This window comes from Toxotes jaculatrix, chromosome 16, assembly GCF_017976425.1.
Source record: "Toxotes jaculatrix isolate fToxJac2 chromosome 16, fToxJac2.pri, whole genome shotgun sequence".
In the NCBI taxonomy this organism is placed as follows: Eukaryota; Metazoa; Chordata; class Actinopteri; family Toxotidae; genus Toxotes; species Toxotes jaculatrix.
Window position 1 is genome coordinate 15,748,316 of NC_054409.1, and position 27,228 is coordinate 15,775,543.

The following is a 27,228-nucleotide window of genomic DNA, read 5'->3' on the forward strand; positions in this document are numbered from 1 at the left end:
TGAAGAGTGAGAGAGGCTTCCTCTGATCCAAGCTGTGCTCCTCAGATCCTGTGACCTCTGATAGTGTGTCACTACTCAGACTGTTGTCTATAGCAAGGGCATCATCCACATATCCGTACAGTCCATCCAAATAACCGGATAGCTGATTCCAAAGAAACTAGAGCCAAAAATATCAAGTCGTTCTAGCAGAGAAAGAGGAACAGCCAGAGAGAAATGACTGGCAGAGATTCTTGTTTATCCTCCTAAGTTTTTACACCCTTTGTTGCCAATGTTTAACTGGGTCATGTCTGAGCAGACCTTGCCGCTTCTATCTTTTTACTTCTTTGAGTGTACACACACGCAGTGTATGTGAGTGTTTACGTGAATTTGTCACTGTGATGCCAAAAGACTCCTGCATTTGTCCCCCCACTCTTTTTTTTTTTTTTTTTATGTCTTCTTCCTCCCTGGAATGTCACACTCCCTGGTGGGCAGATGTCAGTGCTCAGTCGCTGAAGGAACAAGGCTGTCATGGCGCCCCATCTCCTCTAGTACCTGGGCAAGACGACTGAGATTGCCATCAGGAAAATGCTGAGCTTCCCACAAATCCAGGATAACTCCTGTAGGACTGGATTTGGTGGCAAAGTAGTTAAGATACCTGAATAAAAGATTGTGACAAAACAGAGAGAGAAAGGTTAGAAAAATTAAATAAATGGTTAATAGAGAGGAATAGGTTTAGTTGAAAGTCAGATCTTGGCTGGTGTGCTGATGTGGTCTGAAAAACTGATTTCAAAATTTTTTAGCTTCATCATCTCTACTGGTATCTCCTAATGCAAACATTTCTGTCTCTTTTTCCTCACAAAAGAAAAATGTGTGTTTATAATCACTAATGTGCATCTTTTATTGCTTCTCTGATTTTCCCCTAAAATTACACAGATTTTTTTGAGTGGTCAGGTGGTTTAGACTGACTTTCATCGAGATTTCACAGTAGTAAATGAAATTCTCTTATGACAAGTACAACACAGGGAAAAAAAATCAAATTTATAGAAAGTTAAGAGGAAAGTGGTGAGAAAATGCAAATGAGTTGCTGATTAAACATCAGTGTCCCTTTAAGTAAATAAAAAAAAGGTTAACTTTGTGCTGCAAATGAAAATCCTATTTTTTTTTACACGTTTCTTAGACGTTTTTTAATCTGTTCTTTATCCAGTTTAATAATAAAAATAAACACATGAATTCCTGTTTTTTTTTCATTAAAATGGAAAATAACAAACCCTATGTACAAACTGAATCATCAGTGTAGGCTGTGAATGAGGTTGGTTCAAGTCTCTCCCTCCATTCATGCCACTCTCTGTCAGTGGTCTCGTCAATCTGCAGCTGCTGGCTGTGATAAGGCTGCCCTGCTGAGCTGGGACCTTATAAATGGACACACACTGTACCTCTATCACACACACAAGACTATCAAAGACACATGGGTGACGTTTTGAAAAGAGGAGCGTCGTTCTATCCATCTCTCTCTCAGTTCAGTCCAGCCCAATTGATCTCAATTCAACAGATGCTTATCAATGAGTCACATTCCCAAAGAAAAATCACGATCAAATAAAGAGATTAGTTATCTTGTTTCATTTCCCATGCCATCATTTTGCGTTCTTCAAACGAAAAAAATATTCAGCACTTAAAATTGCACATTAACAGCTTTTTGGAGAAGAGTGAGCCTTTATATTTTTATGTCAATTTCTAAAACAAGTCACTCTGATTTTCTCATTTCATCTCTTTCATTTACCCTTGCTAAAAAGGAAATAAGAATGCCTGACGACAGCCTGTTCCTGTGGCCAGGCTGTGACCACTAAAGGCCCAAGTCTGAGACACCATCTCACTCTTTTTTTCTCTGGGGCTGCCCTGTTCCTCTACCCACCTGTCAAGGTTAAGTTTGTGGGCCAACATCCTCCAGTCATTGCCCCTGGTCTGTGGCGCATCCAGGCTGCCACACAACTTCTGTCGAATGGAGACGGGGATGCGGAAGGCATTGGGCCCAACCAGTGTGGTGATGTTACTGGCGGGGTCCAGCAGAGATGTGTCAATACTCTGGGAATCCTGCAGAGAGGTGGAGAGAGAGAGAGAGGTTAAAGGAGAGAGAGAGAGATGGTAGCAGCAGAATTTTTTTCAGGCTGCAGGCAGTATGAGCATACTAATTTAACATTATCTCACAAAACGAAACATAAACAGATTTGTAGCACAGAACATATCTGGTTCTGGGTTCTATAAAAAGTGAAAATCACTCATTTCATTGCCATCCATTTATTGATGCAAGTTGAGTGATTTTCAAATATATTGCATCTGGAGGATTAAGTGCTGGAGTTCTGGCTACAGAAACGAGAGCAAGACCCAAAGACAAATGAACCAAGGCCAGGCGGGGACACAGCTCTGCACTGCATGTACTGTAATTCATCTCATTACTGAGCACAAAGCCTGAGTGCTCCTCCATCCCTCAAGCTCTATTCTCCTGGCCAGATGGCCTTTGTGAAGCAAGAACAGCACGACTGGAGGGTGATTATTCCCCTTCTGCTCCTCTCTGCTCTGCATTGGTTTGTCATAGGCAGGAATATATGAAGGCTGCAGGGTCAAGACTCCCTGTCCTCCACCCTGTCAGTCTTTGTGAACATTGCAGAAAAAGGGAAGAGGACGGAGAGAGGGTAAATTTACTCAAGTATCTATCGCAACTGAGAGACAGTGAGCACAAAGTGGTTGAGGAAATGCATTATCTCTGAATGCAAAATTAAAGCAACAAGAGGGCTCACACTGATCTTTTAAGATTTTTGTGTTGCATTGCTCATATCTAAACCAGAAGAATTATTTTTTTAACATGTTTTACATTAAATGGAAGACTTAAGTAGAAGACCCTACCTCTGACAGCGTAGTGTCCAGCTGAAAAATCTGTCCTTCTCCCTCCACTTGACGCACACAAATCTTACAGGCCAGGTCCACTGTGCTGGCAGAGAACCGCTCCAGGGTAAAGCAACAGTGGAGGTTCCTCTGTGAACCGCTCCATACTTGTTGAAAGGAAAGCTCCTGCAATTATGTGAAGACGGTAGAAGAAGAAGTTACTTGGCGGATTGGACAGTGTGACATTGTTTTTGGCCTTTTTCTGAAAGAGTATTTGCTCAGGTTACCTGGTACTTGGCTAGTAGTTTGCTCTTCCACAACGTGTGAGGGACATCATGGATGGAAAGTCTCAGGTTGTGGGTGCTGTCTTTAAAGTTTAGAGTCTTTGGTTCATCCAACAACTTCCCACCCATCTGCTTCTCCATCTGCAGGACTTCCTGAATACGCAAACGCACATTTGATTTGTATATGAACACAAACCTCAAAGCAATTTTTAATTTTCTACTTTTGTGCTGCCATATACTGTTGTTGTACCGTTTGTTACAGTGGGTTCTTGCAAATGCTCAAATGGAAATTTACAAAGGAAATGTTATTTTTATGGCATATTCAACACTTTGCCTCAGGGTTTTATGAACCTGAATCTCGACCTGCTATCTGGAACCAGCTTCATTGTCCTTGTAGCAGGATCACTATCACTTCTCATTACCCATTCCCAAACTTAATAACCATGTTCAATATCCCTTCTCAGTATAATAATCCTTCCTTATCTTTCCTCCATGTAGGTAGATGGAGGTATTAAACAGAATTGAGGTGAGGAGACAACAGTGGAGTACAGGGATAAATTCGGCTTATTTTGTGTTGGCGCAACAGCTACATCTTTCTAGAAGGAATAGTGACGCTATTAAAATGCAAGCGCTTGGTTCCCCTTCTTGTGACACACCAACACAAAAATGTATCATTCTGCCTCCCACACCTCATCTGCTAGCTATGCCTACACACACACATTAACAATTCAGTCAAAATGACAAACTCACAAACATCATTAATGCTTAAAAACACATTTAACTTTTGGCTACATAATCTTTTAGAAAGAATATCCACATGTAACATGCTGCATGTTTACCTTGAGTGCGTCCTGAGTGTCATCCAGGCAGTAGACTCTGATGTGATACTCCATGGCAGGGCAGGTGACAGGGCCAAAAATGGCTAGTTTGAGGCGCTTGGTGGTGGCAGCGCTGAGAGATTGGCCCACGAGGCAATAGGTACCCAGCGTCTCTGTCAGGATGTGGCAGGCCTCGTCATCCATTTGGATGTAGCATGGTGTGGTGAAATTTTCCTCCCCTACCACCACGACATCCTACAATGTGGACAGAAAAAAAGAAAACATGTTGGAGATAAATAAGATAAAAGAGCCAGAAACAGTCAAAGGGTTTTATCATAATTTTGTTACACCATGTGGCTGTGATTGCAGTTGGAAAAATGCCATGTGGAAAAACATGAAAACAAAAGAAGACACGATTAATAGCATTTTCTAAATAGACCAAATCTATCACTCTGGCTCTGTCCCACCTAAGCTTCTATGTATGTTTTCATTTGTTGGTAAGTAAGGCCAAAGTATAACCATTAATGGAAAACAGTTAAAATGAAATCTGAGCTCAGTATTACCTTCTGGGTCTCAAAGACCTATTATCGTTCTGCTTTTTCATTTCAAGAAATGGGACTTTTCGATCTAAAGCACTATAAAGAATACATTTTCTATGTATTCTCCATTCAATGGAGATAATCAGATACAGAAAATTTAGTCCAATTTGCAGTTTTACTTTGTCAGAGTCATTTGAACAATCTCCTTTCACATTTTTGCACATAATTCAATGTATAGCAATATGCATAGCCATTACATCACAAGAATAAAAATTGTCACAGTTTGTTCCTGGATTTAAATGTTTTGTCTGAGCAGAATGTAAGTTCAATTTTTGTTTTGTTGACAAACTTCACAGTCGCAAGTCACATGTAAGACATATCTTGTTGTCAAATAGGAAATTAACAGGTAATATGGGGGCAGATATGTGGTGAAGAACGTGTTTATCTAGTTTCATGTTTGGTTCTTTCAATTCACTTAAATCAGAAGTGAACTGAATTTAAATTTCATTTTAATGGGGAAAGTACAATCAAGGGTCATGACCTTTTCACATAAGCTGTGTCCTTTAGAAATTACACTTTGATTGTGTGTATTACTAATGTCTGACACTCCACCATTGTGTATGTGAGGTAATGGAAGAATGAGTATCAAAACCATTTGCAGATGACCCCTGTAAAAGCACTAATGCCAGGACATATTTCTCTCTCATTAAGACTGTCTGGTCTGAGGGGGCTTATGTGGCCCCGCTCTTTCTCTCTATCTTTCACCCTCTCTTGATCTCTCTTGATCTTGCTTTCTCTTCTCTCTTGCACTGTGTCTTTCTCTCTCTAATCCAAACACTCCTGTGAGCAGCACTTTGGCATTAATTCAGCCTATTATGAGAGACAGAAGAGGAATTACAGTATTTTATTGTGAGCTAGGCCGTTTAACAGCAGTATTATGGCTGATCATTAGACTCTTTAACTGCTCCTGCGGGATGGTACTGGGGCTCCTTATTGGGGGATAATTAGAACACACAGTGGAAAAGTAGGCTTTTGCTTCATACATATGTGTGCAGGCACAAACATGCAAACACACACATACTCACATACACACACTCACACAGCATAATTTATTCACTGCATTCATCAGCTGAGATTTTTTTTTTGTGGCGCAGGAGGATAAATCTTTGTAGAGTTACTGAAGCACAGAGTCCCACATGTTTCTCATTATATGACCTCCTGTCTTTATCATCATCATAACACGTTTCCTCAATGACACTGTGTGTGCGTTTTTGTATATGTGTGCGCTTTGACGGGGGAGGAGTGCGGCATCGTAGATGCCAAAGGAACTGATTATTTTCACTGGGTGGTGATGAGTATATATAAATGCACGCACACATAGACATATATATATAAAATATATCTGGGAATTACTTCAGAAGAACTCATTTCTCCTGTATCTACTACAGTGATGAATAAACATTTTGACAGAGCATATAATATATGTCATATAAAGCAGTATTTCAAACATGCAGCAGCCTGGCCTCAGTGTGAAGGGAAGCTCATATAGAGGAAGCTGCCGTCACCTTGGATATTACAATCTGCATTTCTGACAGGTCAGAGATGTAATCAATAGTTATTTCTTCCTTAAAAATACTTAGTTTACACTGAGCTTTATTGGCTGCCCCCGAGTAATTCATCAATGTCACAAAGGCATGTGGAGCCTGGCAGTTTTTTCTGCACCATAAGTCATATCATCAAATCAGCAGTAGAGATTGCGCAAGGACTTCCTGAAAATTATGTTATTCAAACCACTATTCAATGAAGAGCAGACTGAGGGCCATATATTGGATATAGGCTGTTACTAAGTAGCTGGATTTTCAATATATGATTGGCCTATATTCCTGCATAGACTCCACAGACTGGAGTAGTGCCTTCTTTGAATTCCTATCTTCTTAATTTAAACCAGAAACCTATATTAACCGAAGTCCAAGTTCTTAAAATAAAGAAACATTTTGGGGCTCTGTATTATCTTTCTACTGCTTTTCATTCTGCTTTCCGTGCTAAGCCCTGCTGCTACACAAATATGTATAGTTCATTTTTCATATTTTGAACATCTCTCCCTTTAAAAAAAAAAGGTCTCTAGCCTGTGAGAATTTATTAAAACCCACATGGTGTGAAAACTTACCCATAAATGCTCTCTTGACAGGTAAGAAAAAGTTGCTAATAACTGCCTACAACAAGGTTTTGCTATATTATTATCTGAGGTGTACTACTGATAGAGATTTTTGGAGAGAGAGATAACTGGACCATTTCTAACAAGTTTAAGGCAGTTTTTGTGATGAGGTTGGAATCATAGTTTCTATAATCTCCTCTCAGTAATTGGACTGTTTCTGTGAGTGTGTATGCGTGTGTGTGTCTGTAGGTGTGTGTATGCATGCGTGTGCATGTGACAGCAGAAAGGGAGGAAGAGAAGGGGAGAGGGGAGAGGCAGAAAACATTCACAATACTGCCCTCAGCTACCCAACTTATCATCATCAGCACTGTTAATGATGGAAGCTACAGGCACAGGTCTTCCAAAAAGACAAACACAGCGCACACGCACACACACACGCACACACACACACACACACACACACGCACACACACACAATGGCACATACACAAACATAAAAAGGCACTCATAAAGGTACAAGAAAACAATCTGGGGAAAAAAACAGTCACATCCCTTTCCCTGTTATCAGAGGTTTACTAATCCAGCACCTGGCTGCAACAGGGGTTTCATCTGAGTGCTGAGCTACACAAACGAAGACAGGGAAGTCGATCTCCTTCACCTCCACCTACTTCCTATCTATTATCCCATACCATTATATCATTTTGTTTTTCACAGTACCTTTCCCCTCTACCCTGCTCTTTGCCCAATGCTGAGTAGAATTTTCAACCAAACGCAATGTGGATTATTTAGTACATAAACTACATCCGTGAATCTTATTTTGGGTGACACATCATTTTAATACTTCACATGACTGTCAAACTTAACTATGGTGATAGACATTAGTGCGTCCCACATCTCACCTCCCACTGGTTCTGCTGTGACTGGCTCTTGAGCTGGATCAGCCAGTCCTGTTGGCCATCACACACGGCGCAGTGGTGCATGGTGATGATGACGGGCCGAGTCAACAGGGCCCCGGGGGGCCCACAGCTTACTACAGGGCTCAAGACTGTTTGGCCATCTTCCACTGAGGGCCTGGAGGTGCACAGAGAAAAACACACTTATACATACAAACACACAAATGCTGTTTAGTGATGATGTGACAGCAGTCTCTGTGTATGTGTGACATGGCAGAGCTGACAGGGGTAAACACAGCTCTGGGGCATTGATGTGGCAGGCGGCGCTGTACCTCAAGTTGTCCTTCCTCTGAACCGTCACATACATCTCATACACTCTGCCCTGAGGAATGGCCCCTGCTGGAATTAGCAGACTCACCCCTAGGGAGCACAAACACACAAACAAACAAGCAGGCATATGTAAGAGTTGTGAGTTGTCAGACAAGAGGAGTCTTCATATTGTCTATCGTATTATCAATGCCTGTCACGATTCTGTTTCATAGCTAAGCTCACTTAAGTCAGTGACAGCATTGAGAAAGACATGAAGGATAAAAACTAAAAACTCTGAATACTTGTTTTATATATAGCATATATGTTTACACATTATAAATGGAATTTAAGGTCCTTAATGGTTTACAGTTTAATAGTTTTACTTGTAATGGGCATATCTTAATGTAGTACTGCACCAGTAAAAAGAAGTTACAGCGCCGGTGAAAAGTGATAATTGTTTTTCTTGGAGAAGTATAGTAATAATCCCAACTCCCCTCAGTGCCACATATAAAAACGACAGCACTTTACTGCCTTTTCCTGTGGCATCAGGAAATTATGTGACATTTCATTTCTAAAATCAATGGTCTATCTACTCGTCATAGCATTCTCATATTGCTGCAGCCAGCATGATTTACATTTTTCCATCTCAGATTGATTTGATATGATGTCCTGTCCGTGTTTTTTTAGGACCCTACCCCCAACATTCCCTCATGCGCGCACACTCACGCACGCACGCACACAGACACACACACACCGTTTCTCTGTCTGGAGGGGGTTTCTCAGGTAGCTCATTGATTTCCTATGTCCTTGTACTGAAGTTTTGAGAAGGTGACAGACAGCTTCTCTTGCTAGCTATCAAGGCAATCACAACTCTGCCACGGGGACGTCTTGCACACTGCCACTCTCCCTCACAGCTAAGCTTCAAAGAGATCGGAAATGCATTTTAAGATGCAAAATACCAAATGGCCACACTGACAGTGCCACAAAATATATCATTACCCAGACACATGAACAGATCAAATATCAAATGTGCTCTTTCCTCTCCCTCTGCCTATGTAACATGATGAGGTGGCTGAATACAACCAGCAGCCGAGAACATTTTACAGGAATCAAAATGAAAAAAGAAAATCTTAAGAAACTTAAGAAGTCGGTGTATCCTTTAATGTTGCTGCTAGTTTGTCTGAGCCTGTCAACATGCATCTGTGGCATGTTACAAGCAGCCTGCATGGTTTTGAAGTGAGGACAGCATGGCTAATGTAAGCTGACTGAAACAGTACACCTCTACTTCAGGAGTCATAGCGCACACACCTTAGGTATCCATCAACTCTTATCATGCTGTGTGTGGTAAGTATGCTGATAGGTTTCATATGGTTTAGCTTATTATTTCAAAGTCATGTCTCTGTGTGTAAAGGTTATCCTAGCAGAGATGGTAAGGTTAAAAGAGAGGCAGCTCATTTCTCATACATGGAGACCGCATTTTATACTGTATTCATACAGTATTGGGTTTTATGCCATGCACTACATAGTGGGGCATTTGCAAAGCAGCACTCCAATACTACCAATACTTGATACATACCAATTCTAGCACATTCCACTATGTGATAAATAAGATGCTGTTAATAATTTGAGGTGTTATTGTATAAGCTTGTTTGACATTTGATACCAAAATAGTATTTTTCATTTTTTTTACAAAACTCATTATAATTAAGCTGTAATGCCTACGTCTCTACTATTTACTGACCGATGGAGCAAGTAACTTTAAAACGTTTAAGATAGATTTAAGATAGATTTTCACTTTAAAGGTCCCATTAATTCCTTAAAGAGATGCATTTCCTGTTGAAACAGGTCAGTGATGAGTCAATGTTAAATCAATGTATAGACATTTTGGGAAACACAATTATTTACTTTCTTGCACAGTTGATATGAAGATCAATACCACGCTCATGTCTGTCTGCTAAATATGAAGCTACACCCAAGTTGCTTAGTTTAGCATAAAGACTCAAAACAGGGGGAAGCTTTGCTTTGTCTGTAGGTAACAAAATCTGCCTCCCAGCAGTTAATTAATGGGCACTAGAGCTCACTAATTAACATGTTATGACTTGTTTGTCTCATCTGTATCAAAACCAAGGGTAAAAAAAACTCTCAGTTTCATGGGGGCACTGTGCATGAGCAAACTGACTTCATGGAGTCTTGTTGTCACTGTGAGGTTGCCACGCAACCAGCAGAGACACCAGGAAATTGCGGCACCCAGCCAAGAAATTGTCTGGAGTTTCAAGTACCCATTTCATGGGATCTTTAAGGTGTTCAGAGAACATAGGAAGAGCTGATGGGTGATCTCCTCTCCATGTCAAGCTTTACTGTGGAGAGGAATTTATCCTTTCACTATGTACACATGCACACACAGTCACAAGTTATTACACGTACATACACACAGAGGTAATATTGCTAAATGCTAACTTGAGGATGATGTGCGTTTGTTTGATACAGACAGAAGAAAGTTGAGTTTTTAAATGAACCACGGCAGAATTTGCTGGAACTACAAGATCCTTCTTTCATGAAATATAACTTATTTGTTCCTTTGTTATACTTTGTTTGTCTCTGCACACAGAGAGACACAGACAGAGACACAGATCTAAACACACAAATGTGAAAACACTTCCTCTCACTGTCTAGTACTACTAACTACTACCTGAGTTTGGCACAATGAGGTGCCCTCCCTGGGAGCTGAAGGAGCCCAGAGCTGAGCAGGACGGATCCCTTGTGCGGAGCAACGTCTGGGTCTGTGTGCGACGACCCATCGTGCTGTCACTGTTGTCCAGGAGGCAGTGCGGCAGCTTAGGTGACAGTTTAGAGGAAAATTCCCCTCCCAGGTCATCCTGTGGAGTCACTAAGCCTGAGGAGTTGTACACCTTAATCTTCAGGTTGGGAAGAGGGTCCAGCAGAGGGGAATTGGTCATGGGGATTTTGTCAGCCACATCATGGAGGGCGTAGACTGGGCCGCGGTACATGGCGGCCGCTGAGGTCAGGTCAGGGGGTGCTGTTAGAAGATCAGCTGGAAAAGAAAAGAAATGGACATCAGGCAAGCAGAGTAAATGTCTAAAGAACTGTGGTCATCATATACTCTTTCCAGCTGTGAATGTGGAGAACTGATAACTTGAAACCAAAATAACCATGAGGAAATGAAGTGTTTGTGGCAATCATTCATGCTGCTGCCTGGCTTTACTCATTTGTTTTTCACTCATTAGGGAAGTCCACTTCACCACCAAGAAACATTACTCAGTCAGAGAAGTTAAAGGCACAGCTGTGATTCATCAGTAACAGATGGCATCACTAACACTCAGTTTACCCACTAGGTACAAGGATGAATGTTCAATAGCTGGGCTGAGTGGGTGGAGCGAGGGCAGTGGGAGTTCTCTGTCTTCAAGCTTCTCCACTTCCTCAAGGCCCCTCTGTTTTCCGACAACACCAAGTTTATAAATGATACAGATGACAATGAAAGTCACAGAAGTTGTTCAAAGATATGACAGACAACCAGAACAATAAGTTATTCTATTTACCAAAACTGTTAATAGCAGTGCAGTAGTTACAGTAGAACTAGTAAAAGTAATGTTTGTGTTATGTTTGTATTAAGTAATGTATTCAGTGATGTGAGCAGATGTACTCTTTTCAACAGTGGCCATGACCACTTTCTTTACACAAAATGGGGTTTGATATGTTAGCTGGAGACTAATGTCAATATAATTATTAAATGCATTTGCAAAGACAGGCTAATTATTTTAAGAATAGGACAACAACAGAAAGACCACATTTAGCCAAGACTTTGGTTATACGTATCAACTGAGCATTTGCTACACAAGCAATTAGTTGAGGAAATCATCCTCCTGAATTTTGCAGTATTTTAATATCTAGCATTCCAGTCTCCCTTATGTCTCTTTTTTCAATTTTCCTTTTTCCTTTCCCCCAAAGCCCAGACTATTTACAGCACATTCACTGTGATCTGTTTCCTTACCGTCTTTTTGCCCAGCTCACTGCCACCTGTCCTCATTCCTGCGATCTTACTTTTAAGTCCTGCGTCACCAGCCCAAATCTAATTACGGTTTAATATGCGACATAGAGACTGGCCTTATTAAGCCTTAATGATGGGGCATAGTTTGGCCTCCCATCACAGCGACAAGCATTTTAATAGATTCATAACCTCGACCGCACAAACATGCTGTCCGTGTTTCTCTCACAAACTCCCAGCTCATCTACAGTCAAAAGGGCACATTTACATTCACATCATCACTAACACACATGTTCTACCAGAGCAGCTGAGTCAAACATATCTCACCAGGTTCAACACTATCAACACTATGGGTTTCTAATGGGAGTAATTCCCAGTGCCTGACAACTGAGGTGCAGCATCTAGGGCTGGGTATTTAACCTCAGTACTGATTTTGGTACAGACTGAAGAAGCATTGTAGATGAGAGGTGAAATGTCTTCAAATATCTACAACCAAGTCCTGCTGCCCTTGATCAAACACTTATTGGATCACCATGACCTGGATGACTGGGACTCTTCACAGAAATCTGTTTTTGGTACAGACTGAATGTGTTTGCAGCATTTAATATTGACAACTGTCAGGATCAAATGCCCGGTCAGATTTTTAATCTTGTTTACTTATGCTTGAATCAGATATTTACTGATATATAAACGATAACTTTGCTCAGTTCAGAATATTTTATTTATGTAAATTTCTTGCACAGCCACTTGAGAAAACATTTAATTAAGTTTTCTTTTTTTAATTTAGGTTTTAAATTTTGTTTTGCTTTTGTTGTTAAGTGTAGAGAGGGAATTTGTTTTTAAAGTAATATATTAAAAAAGAAAGATTTGTCACCCACTAAAACTCAAGTGATTTATCATTCCAAGTATCTGAAAATTTCAAATGAAAGCCCTTGTGTCATCTGGCGTTCACAAGATCAATCAGAGGTGATATAAAACATAATCAAACCCATACAAGCAGGCAAACACATACACGCAAAAACAAACATATATCGCATATATCACATATATAGTCCATGTGCCACACCTTTGCGGGCAGTCTTGATGCTGACTGGCTGGAAGCCACCATTGAGGGCAGAGGAATCAATGATGTCGGAGTCGAAGTCCCGGTGGTTCTTCCTGTAGATGAAGAGCGCCACGACGACAGAGATAACCAGGCACATGATCACCGCTATAACAATACCCACATACAGAGCTACGTCATCTGTACTGGGGGCCACTGGAGGAAGGGGCAGGGGGATATGGGAAGAGAGACAAAACACAGAGAGAAAAATAGTCTTTTAAGATCTCATAAGTTCATATCAATAGCGTTAAGCTTTCTTTCTCAATATGCAGGAGTTGTGATGAAGCCATTATCTGAAGACTAATATCCTGGTTTAAGATTGAGCCGGATATTAATAACCATCTACTGGGAAATAAATGCATACACTATATCTCCTGTCTTTTCATTGCAGTTAATGCTGACCTGCTGTGGCAATCAGTCTGGGTGTTGATGGAATAACATGGGACATTCTTATCTTAAAAGTGAAAATGGACAATGATGCATTTACTTTACTTAGTCTGACACACAACACTGGGTCTTTTTCACCTATCAGCTTTACTAATTAACACTTATTTCCACTGATTTTGGTTAGTAAAGGCACACACACACACCTTGTTCTCACAAAAAAATCTGCCAAACATATGCAAGAGTCGTAACTTGTGTGTCCATGTTGGTGACTCACAGATTGTTTCTTGTAACTAGCCACATTGTGTTGTGTGTGTGTGTACCATGTATTACAAAGATAACTTTAAAGAGCAAATAAAGATAATGATGATAAACTCTGTGTGCAATAGCGCAATTAATAAGGAAGGCTGCTCCAGTGCAACCCAATGACACACTGTCCTAACAAGCAGGCTCAGAAGTGAGATCAAAAGTCCAGAAGACGGAGATATAGATGTTTTCATCTTCAAATTACCGTGCTCTGTGTTGGAGTTCAGAGTCTGTCTCTGTCTTTGTTCTTACACACTGCAGATAAGATCTAGACATAGCTTGCATTTCTCAAATTGTCTTTCATCTCTGTCTCCCTCCCAAAGACTTTCTGTCCACTTTCCAGCTGGAAAAACCTCTGTGATTACTAGGCCTGGCATGGATATAGTGGCTGTTAGAAACGCAGACTCAGACAGGCACTCATTACAGATCAGACCTTTTAATGGATGCCTACTGACAGTCTGAACTCTCTGTGGTGTTTGGTAAAAAATGTCCTTCACTGTCACCAAGTTGACAAATGGGGAGAAACCCCTCTTTAGATGGCATGTGTGAGCCTGTATGTGTGCACTGTTCAAGGGGGTTGTACAAAAAGTCAAAGACCAAAACATATAAATACATGCTTATTAATTAGAGAACAAATGTATTTTGATAAGGGAATACTTATGTTTTTGAGGTCATTTGAGTATGCAAATGGCACATAATCTACACCAGTAGGTGGCAGCAGCCGACATAAATCCATACACAGCACTTTAAGGACATGCATGATGGCTGAGCATTTGTGTAAATTAGCCTTGTGTGTCTCAGGGATACAGATGGCACTCAGTCTGTCTCTTGCAGTCTCTTGCACAAAGGAGGATAAAGGAGTAGAAGAAGAAAAGCAAGAAAGTGCTTTTGTGACAACTGAAAGACATAACTTGTGGAATTTTTATCACATACTTGATATAGTAAGTAAGTGAATGGTTTCTTTGTCTCTAGTTATGACTTGATTTTCCTCATAAATAGTTTTTTGAGTGAGAATACGCAATTACATTCTTCAACACTTAGTCCGTTTAAAATTCATTATATTTCACGCTCTTAGAGAATCACTCCTGAATGGAAATTGGATATGACCTTTACTGGAGTATTCCTTAAAATGACCGTATAAACATGGTGATTAAAAAAATAGATTTAGTTTAAGATTTACTAAAAGGCCACAGTTTAAGAGGCAGGGGATTTAAAATTGTAGTCATTTCAAAGATTGTATTTCCCTAAGTCCCCAGGAAGGACATGTGTGGCCTAGCACTCTCTTTTAGGCCTCAACAGAGATATCACATTAAGGAGTAGTGTCAAGCTACATCCTCATATATGTTGGGTCTCTAATCCTTTCTCTAGCACAGGCACGAACAAAAAACAGAGCAGGGAGCCAATGATGAAAGTCTGAAAATGTAATTTCACTACGCTCCCTCCGCCAAGCTTCCCTGCAGTTATTTAACATATATACCCTCAGTCGAACAATCTTCCATCCACGCTTTGATGATAAAGGCAGCAACCTGCTAAGTGTACGCATTAAAATGTATCACTTAGATTAATACATCCCTTTGAACATGAGCCATTGTCGAAAAGGGAAAAGTACAAGAAATGGAAATGAAAGGGATTATTGAACACTCCATTCTCTGTGAGGATGCAGAGATTTACAGAGGGAGGGTGAGATACAAAGAGACCAGGCTCAATGCCTGAACTGACAGTGAGGCAAAGTGTCAGGGTGAAGATCATGAGAAGCAACAGGGTAAAGGGCAGTGTCAGTTCTGAGTTACAGAATAGTAACATAGCTGTGAACAAGCAGCCAGCTAGCAGCGACACATTATGAGAAAGGACAGAGCAGAAATCAAAAAAGGAAATATGTAAGTGGAAAAATAAAGGAAAAAAGCATAGTTGATGAAACAGAGACAGGAAATAACAATGGCAATCGTGTATTGTCATTGTGCTATGAACAAGTTTTTCTTGTTTTGTTTTATATTTTTAGTGGAAAAAAACATGAAATGTCAGTTTGCAAAAATAAATAAATAAATAAATAAAAATAAAATAGAGACAAAGCCAGACATGAGAATGAATGTAGAAATTATGTTTAAAAGAAAGCAACTGATAAAAAAAAAAGAAACAATAACTCACATGAATTTCCCACATCACTCTTGTCTTTTGCCTCAGAGGACTTCTGATATAAGGAACCTTGAAGAGAGGAAAGGATTGTGGATGGGAGAGACAGTAGGGGAGGTAAGGGGGGGGGGGGGGGTGGAGGCGGGAGAGGGATGATGAAAATCAAATTTAAGCCAACAGAAAAACAAACTCAACAAATGAGACAGCAACAAACTCATGAGTAGGAGTGATGACACAGGGAAGCGATCTTTCTTGATTTGGCCCCTCCTCTCCAGATCTGTGTATAGAGTATAGAGATGGATGAGAAGAGCAGGGGGAACATGGAGGTTCTGTGAGGGAGTGGCATGATCCATCAACTGGGCTTAGTGCCTCAGCAGCAGTAGGACTGATGCTGGCAGGTGAGCGGAATGGAGGGGCTGATAAAGTGTGGGCTCCAGCAGAGTCAATAGAACCTACAGCCTTGCATCTGTCACTGAATGGTGGATGGAGAGGGTGGTGCAAGGGATAAAAGGGAATGATTATGTTAGGAAAGCAGGGGATGGAAAAAGGTTGAAGGACAGAGATTTGGAGAAAAATCTTCAGCATAGATAGTTTATGGTCCCAACTGGGGATTTGGTTGGCTTTGTTGTGGCCAAGTAGTATGTTGAAGTGAGGTGGGAAGCAGGCTACAATGGCAGCCAAGGATAGCGCACTAGTACACATAATATTCAGTCTCCCTGGGACATCCATAAACAACTATACAAACAATGAAGTCCTTATTGGAGAGAGGGAGAGCCACAGGCAGACAAGTGGACCGACAGGAAAATCAATGGCTTGATAGATGGGGCTGGTGTGTACATGTAATCAGGCAACAGGGAGGCCAGGCTGTAGCAGGAGGAGGTGACTGTCAGGGTCAGTCTAACTGATGGCCCATTTGAACCCATCCTGTAGAGTTTCTGTTCAACCTGACTGAGTCTACAGTATAGCAGGGTAAAAGCATGCTTCAGTGGGTGGGCTCTGGAGGAGACCACAGAGAAAGGCAGACAAAAATGATTCCTTACTGACAGGATGGAGCTGGGGAGGGAAGGAGGCACATACAGGAAATCATTGTCTGTGTTTCAGTCATTACTTCTTTGAATTTGGCAGATATCCAGCCTCTGGGAAATATACTGCTGTCTGGCAAAACTGATGTCATCATTTGAATAGCTAAAGAACTTTTTTTGCATCTACTACTTCTTGCTTGCGAATCTATATAGCTGAAATTGGTGATTCTATTTATTTATATTTGATTAAATCTTATCAACCACTTGCAAAAATAGAGTAAATAACTTAATCTTCTTGGAAGGTTGAGGTGAACACTTGAGTCATGATTTTCTAGTCTCTGTTTGTTGATAGCAATAAAGCATTTGCCCTTGCTGGAGCATGCGCTCCCCTTTCTCTGGATCAATATGTCAAGAAAATGTCATGTCTGAGAGCAGGCTTACCAAAGGCTTGGAAAACAACATCAGAATCAAGGAAGACAGACCACAGAGGGAGTGCAAAACAGAGATTTAGACAGGTGAGTATCAGTGAACTGTGAAAACTATACTCATGTTGGAGTGTGGAAAGTTCTATCTGAACAGGCAAAGTGCAACCTCTCTAGACCAATCTGTAGATACTTAACTTTGTTAAATCCAACCCCCAAACTCCCCGACTGTCTAAATGTGATAAACAAGATACAAAGTAAATTATAACACAACTCTTTCCTTTTTGACTTGGGTCAGCTGAGTTTTTACAGTGTGAAGCAATGGAGGCTGAGCACCAAGAGTTCTATTTCCAGCTCAAGTCATATCAAATTCCTTTGCTAGATTTCTGCGATGGATTGCAATTGAAATGATTTAAATAAATTCAAACAACAGAAAATAAGATCAAACTGCAACGGAATCCACAGACACGTGTTCGCTCAGACCCCAGAACTGCACTGGAGGGAGCAGATCAACAGTCCAAGGTGAGTTCAGATTGCACACAACTTCCATTCCCAATCATATTTGCCATAATGTGAGCTTTTAGATAATGGGCCGTTCTCCTAAATGCTAGTGGAAATGGTCATTAGCATTGACATAAGTGGCTTCACCCTCTTAGCTTCCAAAAAAAATCAATCCCTGAAATGATCCTAAATCTATATCATTATGGCTTTATATTCTCTGCAAACTGGCCATCAATCTACCGAGAACTAATGCTTCAGTGATAGGCTGAGTTACAGAGGGCGTGTGGTGGGGCGGGGAAGTGTGGGCTGAACGATGTTGTGCCGCAGAGGGAAATAAAATAGGATGAATAAGACAAATAAGAGTAGGTGCTCTTGTAGATTGCTCCCTGATGTTTCTGTACACTATAGACATATGACCTTGGATGTAATATTGGCTCCTCTGATGCTAACGTTAAATGAAATCACTGCACACTGAAGTCATACTTTCCTGTCAACCCTCAGTACATATGGATGTACAGAACAGCACATATTTACTTTGGACAGAGACATTCAGATCCTTCAGCCAGCTACATCTAAAGATGCACATTCACTGCTGATGTGATGTCAAACGTAACCTATGGTACATCATGTCAGCATAATACTGCAGGTAGCAGTTTACAACCCCATAGTATAGCAAAAGCTCAGATGTACACAATGACGGCCAGCTGTATCAAATTCTAGACATCCAGTAGCCAAGCCTCTGTTATATTATTAGTGTCACAACCACCATCTGTGGTGGGTTATACATACAATGTTGGCATCTGTGACAATGTGGGGGTCTAACACCTTCAAAGATGTTTATTGGAGAGGAATTTTATTAAACTAGACGCAGAGTTTAACTCAGTTACTGCGCAGTCTTTCCAGGTATTTCCTTCTCATCCTCCTTCCCTTGTTATTACAGGCTCTGAGCCTGTAATAACAAGAAGGCAAACACTGTTAGAGTAAGCAGATGAAGTTTGGTTATCAAATACTTCACCCTGTAACTTCTTAACACTGCAGTGACCACACAAGCTGCAGAATGATTCCAATCTGTGAATGTATTACAAGGGAGAGGGAGCGGGACTGTTGGCCCAGCTGAACTGCGTGGCTGTTTAAACTGGTTGGAAGAAAGAAAAGCAGAAAACAATTCATTGCCTGCAGAAAAATATCTGGCTGCACCACAAACTAGGCTTGGCCCTTTTTTTTTGTTTGCATCAAAACAATAAAACCAATAGAGAAAAATATGATTTATGAGAAGGAAATGCTGGTGCATCTTGGAGATTTCATGTACTTTGAAATCACTGAAAGAGTCAATGATAATGTACAGTACTTGCTCATGTTCCAACACATGTAATTGGCAGCTCAGGAAAAGGATCAAGTCTGCACTTGTGTCACAATGTGGCTTCATGTTTCCTCTCATTTGACCTAAGGAATCCAGAGTTTTTAAATTAAGGTAGTAATCAGAGCAGCTTGGTAGCTGTGATCCCCCTTATGTAATTACAATATAATCACTTATTATTATTTTAAATATAACTCCCAAATGCTTAGCTTGTGACAAGGATAATTACTTAGAGTGCTTCCCCATATGGCCAAGTCTTTTTTTTAAGCATGTACTTATATTTTCAGCAGTGCTGACACAGGAAAAGATGTGCAGTAGTTTCTGCTTTTATGTCACTTTTATCCAGCAGCTTTTGTGTATTATGCATGTGCAAATAAAGAGATACAGATCGAGTGCAGAAGACAGAGAAAGGCATTTTAGCATGTCTTATTGTTTATGTATGAGTGAAGTGAAACAAAGTGAGTGAGAGACAGGGTGAAAGTATTATGTGGGGATGTGAAACACAGCGTGGTGATGAAAGAGCAGAGTGAAACTCATGGTCAAAGGGTAAAGAAATTTCTCTGGTTGGCAGGTCAGAGAGAGTAGCAGAGGATTAGTCGGGTACTCACTCTGCATGCACAGCCCATCGGTGCAGTTCTTGGACTGGAGTACCATGCCCTCACAGTCCTTTCCCCCGTTTTTGGGTGCTGGGGCGCTGCATTCTCTCCTCCTCCAGTGGGTGCACTCTGTCCCACAGGTAGACCACTTACTCCACTCTGTCCACAGGCCATCCACTACCACACAACAGACAGGACAGACGAGGGTATAGTGAATGAAATGGCAAATGAGAAGACAAATGAGTGCATGAGTGGGTGAATGGATACGTGATTGAGACAGTGAGAGATATGTGGGAGAGAGACACACGTAAGGGTGGAGGCACAAACAGAGCGAAATATGCAAACACAGAGTCTCATCATATTTTTTTTGTATTTAGTTTTTGTGCACCTAAACCCTTTCTACCGACTAATAAGTGGGTGTATTGTAATTCAATGCCATACCTGGGCAGAGAGGATTACACGGCAGCTTCTGGATGCCTTGGCCTTCACAGATGGCCCCGCCGTTGAGTGGTGCTGGGTTGGTACAGCTGCGTGTTCGTTTCTGGTAACCACGGCCACAGCGACTGTTACACACTGACCACTCTGTCCACGTGGACCATCCACCATTCACTGGAATACATGGTAATAAAACATGTTAAAAATATATATGATTCCTGTTTGTTTTCTCAGCTCTTACTATATTTGTATGTCCTTTATAAAAGGACATGCAGCCAACAGAAAACAGACTGGGGGGAAATAGAATACATAAAAATGAGATGACATCTAACAAATGAAATTAAAAATAAAAGTGCAGTAAAAGCACTGACAGACAAAGAACAAAAACACTACATTTGGATGTGACTGTCTTTAGTGACACAGTACATCATTAGCTGGAACCTCTTGAGTCTTGGACATCTCAAATTATAGTCATTTGCCCATTATTAAATGTGTATATACTGTAGAGTGCGTTTTTGACCCTGAAATCTCAGGTCGTTACTTTGCCACGCAGTCAGACAGTAAATTCTGGTCAGATTGCTGCATTTTCCATTCACTGATTCCTCCTAATGCTTCTCTTCCTTTCTCATCCATCTCTGTCAGCGACTAAATCCAGTGGAGAGTGACACCAGGGCTTGTGGCTGAGAACAAGTCTGTGGCATTTGAGATGGTGGAGCTGGGCCCCTTGGAGCCTCCGACTTTCAAATGTGACATGCTTATGAGTGAAGCTCAAAATATTGGACTCTAAGGGAAGACTGCCACATTTCTTTACTGTCTGCCTTCTTTCCTCCAAGGATAATGGCTCTATCTTTTCTCTCCCATTTTCTCTGTGTCTCATTCCTATGTTTTTTCTCTTTTTGTTGCCAGTTTGTGTTCTTTTTTCCAGTGTCCTTGCCTTTTCGGGCTGGAAACCACTGAGCTAAAAACACACCGCCTAGCCTTCTCACTATTTCATCCCTAGTATCAGACACAACTCTCCCTTATCCTTTGGGTTTCTCATACTGCTTTGTGGGGATGTGCACTTTCACATAAGCACAGCTGTGCATAAATGCGCAAGTATCCCATTTTGGAAAAGGGGGATAAAGAAGCAAGGACAGCACAAACAGATGCAGTGGCTTACTTTCTCTCAAGGATGAGCCGACATCAAAGCAGTTTTTCGACACTAAATCCTAATAGACTGCGTTAGTGACAGGGAAGCATTGCAGAGACAGCAACCCTTGTCCCTGAAATCTGCTCTCTTGGATTTACAATATGTGTTTCTATGTCACCCTAACATTGATCCACCAATGGCCACATAATTCTCAGTGTTCACCTAACTGTAACTAAACTCACAACAAACATTTAATAAGAGTTCATCTTGTGCTATAAAGCACAAGATGAACTATGCTGGCCTCAGTTACCTGAGATATGAAGCCAGTAGTTGTCCTATACAGAAAAAACAATTTCTGAGGTTCAAAAGAGCATCTGTTTCATGTCTCATTTCTTCTGTCTTGAGAAGCCGCGAGCAGGCGTTGAAGTTTAACTTCACAGCCTTGCTGTGCTATAACAGTCATGTTAGTTGATGTTGGGGAGACAGTGGGTGAGTCTGTGTGAAACCACAGCCGGGGTCTCTTTAAGTGCAGCTCAGCCACATCAGCACCTTGCTCGCAGTTCAGAAAATCACAGATCTTCCATTGCTTGCACACCTTCCGGCAGAACAAAATGAGTGACTCTTACATGCCACAGGAGAGAGAGGAGTTTGTTTTATGAAAAGTGACTTTGAAATTTGTTTTATTTTGAGTTGAGCTGAATTCTTGTAGGAATTCAACACTTTTCCTTTGCAACAGAGTCTGACTTTAACAATCTCTCATGTAGCCAGTAAGGAGGATGAGTGTTAGTGGGTCAGAAGGAATAAGACTTCTGGTATATCTAATTGACTGTGCTGTTCAGTGTAAGACTAGTAGTTTACCGTAGACAATAACTGTGGCGGTGGTGCTGCGTCTCTTGGCCACAATGTTCTTAGCCACACAGGTGTAGTTGGCAGTGTCAGAGAGGCGGGCCTGTTTGATGATCAGATTGTGGTCGATGGTGATATAGAAGTTTCTGTCATCTGCAGGATCAATAACCTCCTCGTTCTTTAACCACTCCACCTAAGAGGAAGAAAAAGAAGAAGGGAGCACAACATGAAGAAGATGAAACAGACAGCTCAGAGACAGAATAAGAGTATTTTAAACAGAAGATGTGAAAATAGGTATAAGACCGGCTGACCTCATTAAATTGTACAAAAATCACAACAAAGTGTTTAAACAGCTATAGTTTTTCTTGTCTCTGCCTAACTTCTGAAACAACAGAGTGCCAGGATTAGAGCACAATTGTTTAAGTCTCTGAGGTCCTGCTACCAAAAGTCAATAGCTATCATGCTCTTTTTATTCTCCCCCTAGAACAAAGCACAACAGCCACAGCAGCTTTGTGACACAGCAGAGAAAGAAAACTCACCACAATTCCTGAAACTGAGAGGCTCTCTGACCTTTCCTTATGAGTTTCATATCCCTAAATGATACTGATATTGAACTCCTGGCACTATCACAGAACAGGGGACCGTTTTGGGCCTTTATTTGGCTGTAAATCATCAAGATCATTTTTCTCTTCCAGAGGTGTAAAGGTCTGGTATTGCAAAAAGAATCACACGTGCTGCCTCACACCTCTGCTGCCCCTTTGATTCAAAAATATTTCCTGGTTCTCTGGTTTTCTTCAAAGAAGCTGTCCAGTCATGAGGAGGCCTGGCAAACGGCTAACTTCCTGTGTATTGTGATATCCCATGAGTAGCAGGGCCTGATAAGAGATAAGACACCATGGAGCAGCACAGGCAGAGATAAGCGGGATGTTTGTAAAGGGTCTTTCTCATGAGAGATAAAGTATCTAAAAAAAAGTGGGGCAATAACCTGATATGAGTCCTGCCAAGACAAAACAGACTGTGGGCTCACCGCTGTTGTTGGATTTCTTAAGAAACAACACAGAAACAGCATGTCGTGATGCAGAGATGTATAACACATTGGCCATTGTTGTAAGACCAGCATTGTTAGAACTTTCTCAAAAGAGTACACGGGCTGATTGTGACATGCACTGGGTTATACGCATCACCAGCTTCACTAGTATCTGTGTTAGCTTGACACGGGAGATATCAAAGATGCCATCAGCGTCACACTTCAGCAAGGCTGCCTGCTCTCTTATCCAGTGGGAACACGCTGAAGAGGCTGAGAAGAAAATATTTTTAATACTTCACATCAGATGTATGTCACACTTAACCTATTCTGATCAATGTATGCAACGCTTACTGTACATTGCACCTCATAAGATACCAATCCCCATGACAAACTTACATCTGAACCAACACTGGATGCAAACTTAATTTCAGCAGAGCTTCACAGTACGCCATCTGCAAGTGCGACATATATTCTCTACTGATTTGGTTCTTATGAGTGTTTTTCTGTATAAACATGTATCAGATAAATCAATCTCATGAAGCCAGGAAAGATCGGATCCCCGAAACAGCCAGAGACTAGCTGAAATTAAACCTCTCTCTCTCTCTCTCACATGAGCGCAATGCAATAATGCATGGCATGGCATAAGTTTCAGTGTATAGGGGATGAATTACACCTCTCAGTCACCCAGAGAGTGTTTTTAGAAACCATCTTCATTCCTCAACGAAAGAAAAATATGTTTTCATATTATATTTCATTTATGACTAGACCCTTAATAAAGGGAGCAATATTATTTCATGTCACATGTCAGTAAAAACTGCAGTATGAAGGCACAAGAAATAAAATGTCTAATCTGTGCTAGTAACAGAATTATTGACATTTAGACAAGGAGAGAAGTCACTGTGAGAAACTGACAATTTTCTTTGTCAGTTTAATGGCAATATCAATTCTCAGGTGTCAGTCTTTCCATTTTTTTGTGAACACATTCAGTAAAAATGACAGAACAAAAAATACTTCAATCTCAGTTTAATAATAAAGGTATTTCTTTTAACGGTTATGACAGGAATTTGTAGCAAAGCATTTCTACATATAAGTGTGTATAATTAGGTATTTCAGTGCTGTCTTACTGAATTGGCTTCTGTTTTAATTGTATTACAACTCATCTGTTTTGACATCTGCTGAGGTGACACTATGACATCTGTCATGACTTTGAGAACTGGAGCAGCAGAAGACGTTTGTAGTAACTTCTGGTGATAGCAAAGACGTTTTTTCCCTGAGGTTTCAACACTAGAAGTGTTTTTCGTTGAGTTCCTCTTTTTATCTACTGTACATATACAAATAGGGTAAATCCCTACTACAGGCTACAATGATTGTAGAACATGCATCAATGTCTTTATTGAATAAGGGTTACATAGGTTTGTGTGTGTGTGTGTTTTTGATGGCCATAGCGTTTTACACTATGACCATCAATCTTTAATACTGAATTAAACTAACAAATATGACAAAGATGGCCAGGGAGCAGGACCCCTGTGTTTACAGAAGAAAGATTTGACAGTGATCAGATTACAATTTTGTGTGCTCTTTGTTCCCTTTGTCATGCTGAAAAGTGAGGGAATGTAACACAAAACACAATAAAACAAATAAAGATGATGCAAACAAGAGAAATGATGGTTTTGTTGACATGATAAATATTTTGTCTTTTTGTGCTCACAGCCGTGTGTGCAGAGCGCAGGGCACTGTGAAGTGAAAGGTCTGGTCTTAGAATAGAGATTGACAGTTGATACAAAAAGGTGGTTATCCAATTTTGCACCAATCAGAGAGGCAGCCTCTCCAAATGTGCTGCGTTCAGATGTCAAGAGCGCTTTTAAATGAGAAGGCAATTAAAAATTGAACAAAAGAGCTTTTCAGCGCAGATGGAGGGGTGGGAGGGAGACAGAGTGACAAGGGATAGAAAGTGGTAGAAACTCATGTCAGAAGTGGGAACGTGTGTGTGTGAGAGAGCAAAAGTGAGCAACAGTTCACCCATCATTTATTCTGTACAGACTATAATTAGGACTCATTAATAAAACCAGAGATGAAAAGGTAAGCCAATCTCTACACTACACTTGTGAAAAGATTTCAAATGATTAAAATTCAGCAGAAGACTACATCTCATACAGCACTTGTCCAACTTTCTCTCATGCCAACACATCCAAACATGCACACAGAGATACACAAATTTGCACACACATGCAAACACACGCACACACACACACACACACACACACACACACACACACACTCACAGCTCGTTAGTGTCTGATTGGCAGCGAAACATCCGGAGAGGTAATTGGCACATTTCTTGTCATTAACGAAGGGAAATTGCCACATGTCAGCTGTCATAAAGAGAGGGAGTCTTCCTGCCTGGTCGGAGACAGTCGAGTGACAGAGAGAAAGACAGTAAGAGAGACACCTAAACCCAGAGAGGAAGCGAAGGAGACAGACAAAAATAGAGACAGGTATATACAAGACAGAGAAGGAAAGCAGGTGCACATGCAGGAGGACAGTCACTGGTGTGTCAAAATATATATGAAATATCACCACTGAAAGGCAAAGACAGACAAGAAAGAATAAAGACGGGGGGAATGGAGGAAAAAGGTTACAAAGAGGTGACTTTGTCTTGAAGAGGTGAAGACTCCGAATACGGGAAAATGGAAAGGGAAAAACTAAAGCCAGAGGTAAACAAAGAAGAAAGAGATCCGGCTGAGAAGAGACGTTTTTTTCATCTCTTGAGCTGGAAAATTCACAGACCAGGACACACTGGATGGTATTGAGAAAAATAACAAAGTCAGGTTAGAGGCACAATTGTGCACTATGCACTGGTCAGTTTTTAATGGATATAATGCATTTTCAGCTGATCCTTGTGAAGTTGAGAAATAACCCGTAATCACGATGTGTCACCCAGGAATTTGTCTTAAGGTGATCACTGGTAAATATAGCACATGAACTATAGCATGAAAAAGCCACAGCAAGGTGGCAATAGGAACCCAGGCGCTGTTTGTTCTTATTATTGCAAAAATATTATGTTCACCAGGTAGCTGCTGCCTTTGTTTGTCTACTGTTTAGTGGTTACAGATGCCCTAGCCTGTTTCCTTTTTATTTACCAGATGTCTATCACCTGTCTCTATGTCTAACTTCACATTCTGAACTGTCAATGGAATCAGGGCAACTGCCCTGTGATAAAGGTGTAAAATCAAAGCACACATTTAGCCCTCAGGTCTTCTGAAGGACCCAACACCGCGGTCTATTTATCTTTAAAGAATCCAGAAGTAGGATGCAGCTGTCATTTCTTCTCCCACTAGCAAACATATCTGGCTGCAGACCTGGCTACAGCAGCGATGTAGGACTAACCACTGAGTGGGATGTTCCTTTGCACTGCCAGGGTGTGCCAGCACAACACTAATTAGCCCAATATACAGAACACACTGTATACAATCCACTCACTTGTTAAGAACCAGTGCAAGGCAAAACCATTCATTACTCATCGCTGTTGTGTCAAAAATAGAAAGTACAGCACAGTATGTGGGTGGAAAGGGGTGTGAAAAGCAAGTACAGGGAGAAAAAAAATGTTCCACAGTAATGTGCGAGACTCCTCTACAGAGAAGTTATTATGAGCTCTCCTGCTTCTCCACATGAAGTCTAACTATCTATCCGATGTAATTTATTCATTTCCCTTTTTTTCACAGCCTATATCCGCTGCAGGCTTGAATGACACACCTGGAGAATGAGCCACAAAAGGTTACAAACTGATTATTCAATCATTCACTACAAGACAACAAGCCATATGCTCTGCATCTGCCTGCATGACAAGTATGGAAATGTGAGCTGTATAAATATTAACAAGCTGAAATGCACAAAGGTGTGATATCTTGAGATGTGATTTGAAAAATGTTTGTATGTGTGTGTGTATGCCAGTACTACATTGCATGTGTGTGTTTGTGAGGGTGTATAAGGAGGAGCTGGAATGGGAAGGGAGAAGGTTAGGTAACAGAGGTGGAGTTGGAGTGGTTTCTACTATAGATGTCCATACAGAAGACAGATCACTGAGACTCGAGCCAGGAGTAATGACTTCCTCCAT

At 40.9% G+C, this 27,228-nt stretch overlaps 1 protein-coding gene across 1 annotated transcript in view; it reads right to left on the reverse strand.

Moving 5' to 3' along the window:
- Positions 1 to 317: 317 nt before the first annotated feature.
- Positions 318 to 27,228, reverse strand: part of unc5c (unc-5 netrin receptor C) — a 106,122-nt gene continuing 79,211 nt past the window's right edge. Inside the window, exons 5-17 of the mRNA XM_041059601.1 lie at positions 22,100 to 22,280; positions 20,119 to 20,286; positions 19,690 to 19,854; positions 15,795 to 15,851; positions 12,924 to 13,115; positions 10,544 to 10,906; positions 7,878 to 7,965; positions 7,552 to 7,723; positions 3,980 to 4,213; positions 3,144 to 3,293; positions 2,878 to 3,042; positions 1,889 to 2,067; positions 318 to 634 (exon numbers count right to left, since the gene is read on the reverse strand). Of these exons, the coding sequence (XP_040915535.1) occupies positions 475 to 634; positions 1,889 to 2,067; positions 2,878 to 3,042; positions 3,144 to 3,293; positions 3,980 to 4,213; positions 7,552 to 7,723; positions 7,878 to 7,965; positions 10,544 to 10,906; positions 12,924 to 13,115; positions 15,795 to 15,851; positions 19,690 to 19,854; positions 20,119 to 20,286; positions 22,100 to 22,280 (2,274 nt within the window). The 3' untranslated portion in view covers positions 318 to 474. The remainder of the gene's footprint in view (positions 635 to 1,888; positions 2,068 to 2,877; positions 3,043 to 3,143; positions 3,294 to 3,979; positions 4,214 to 7,551; positions 7,724 to 7,877; positions 7,966 to 10,543; positions 10,907 to 12,923; positions 13,116 to 15,794; positions 15,852 to 19,689; positions 19,855 to 20,118; positions 20,287 to 22,099; positions 22,281 to 27,228) is intronic.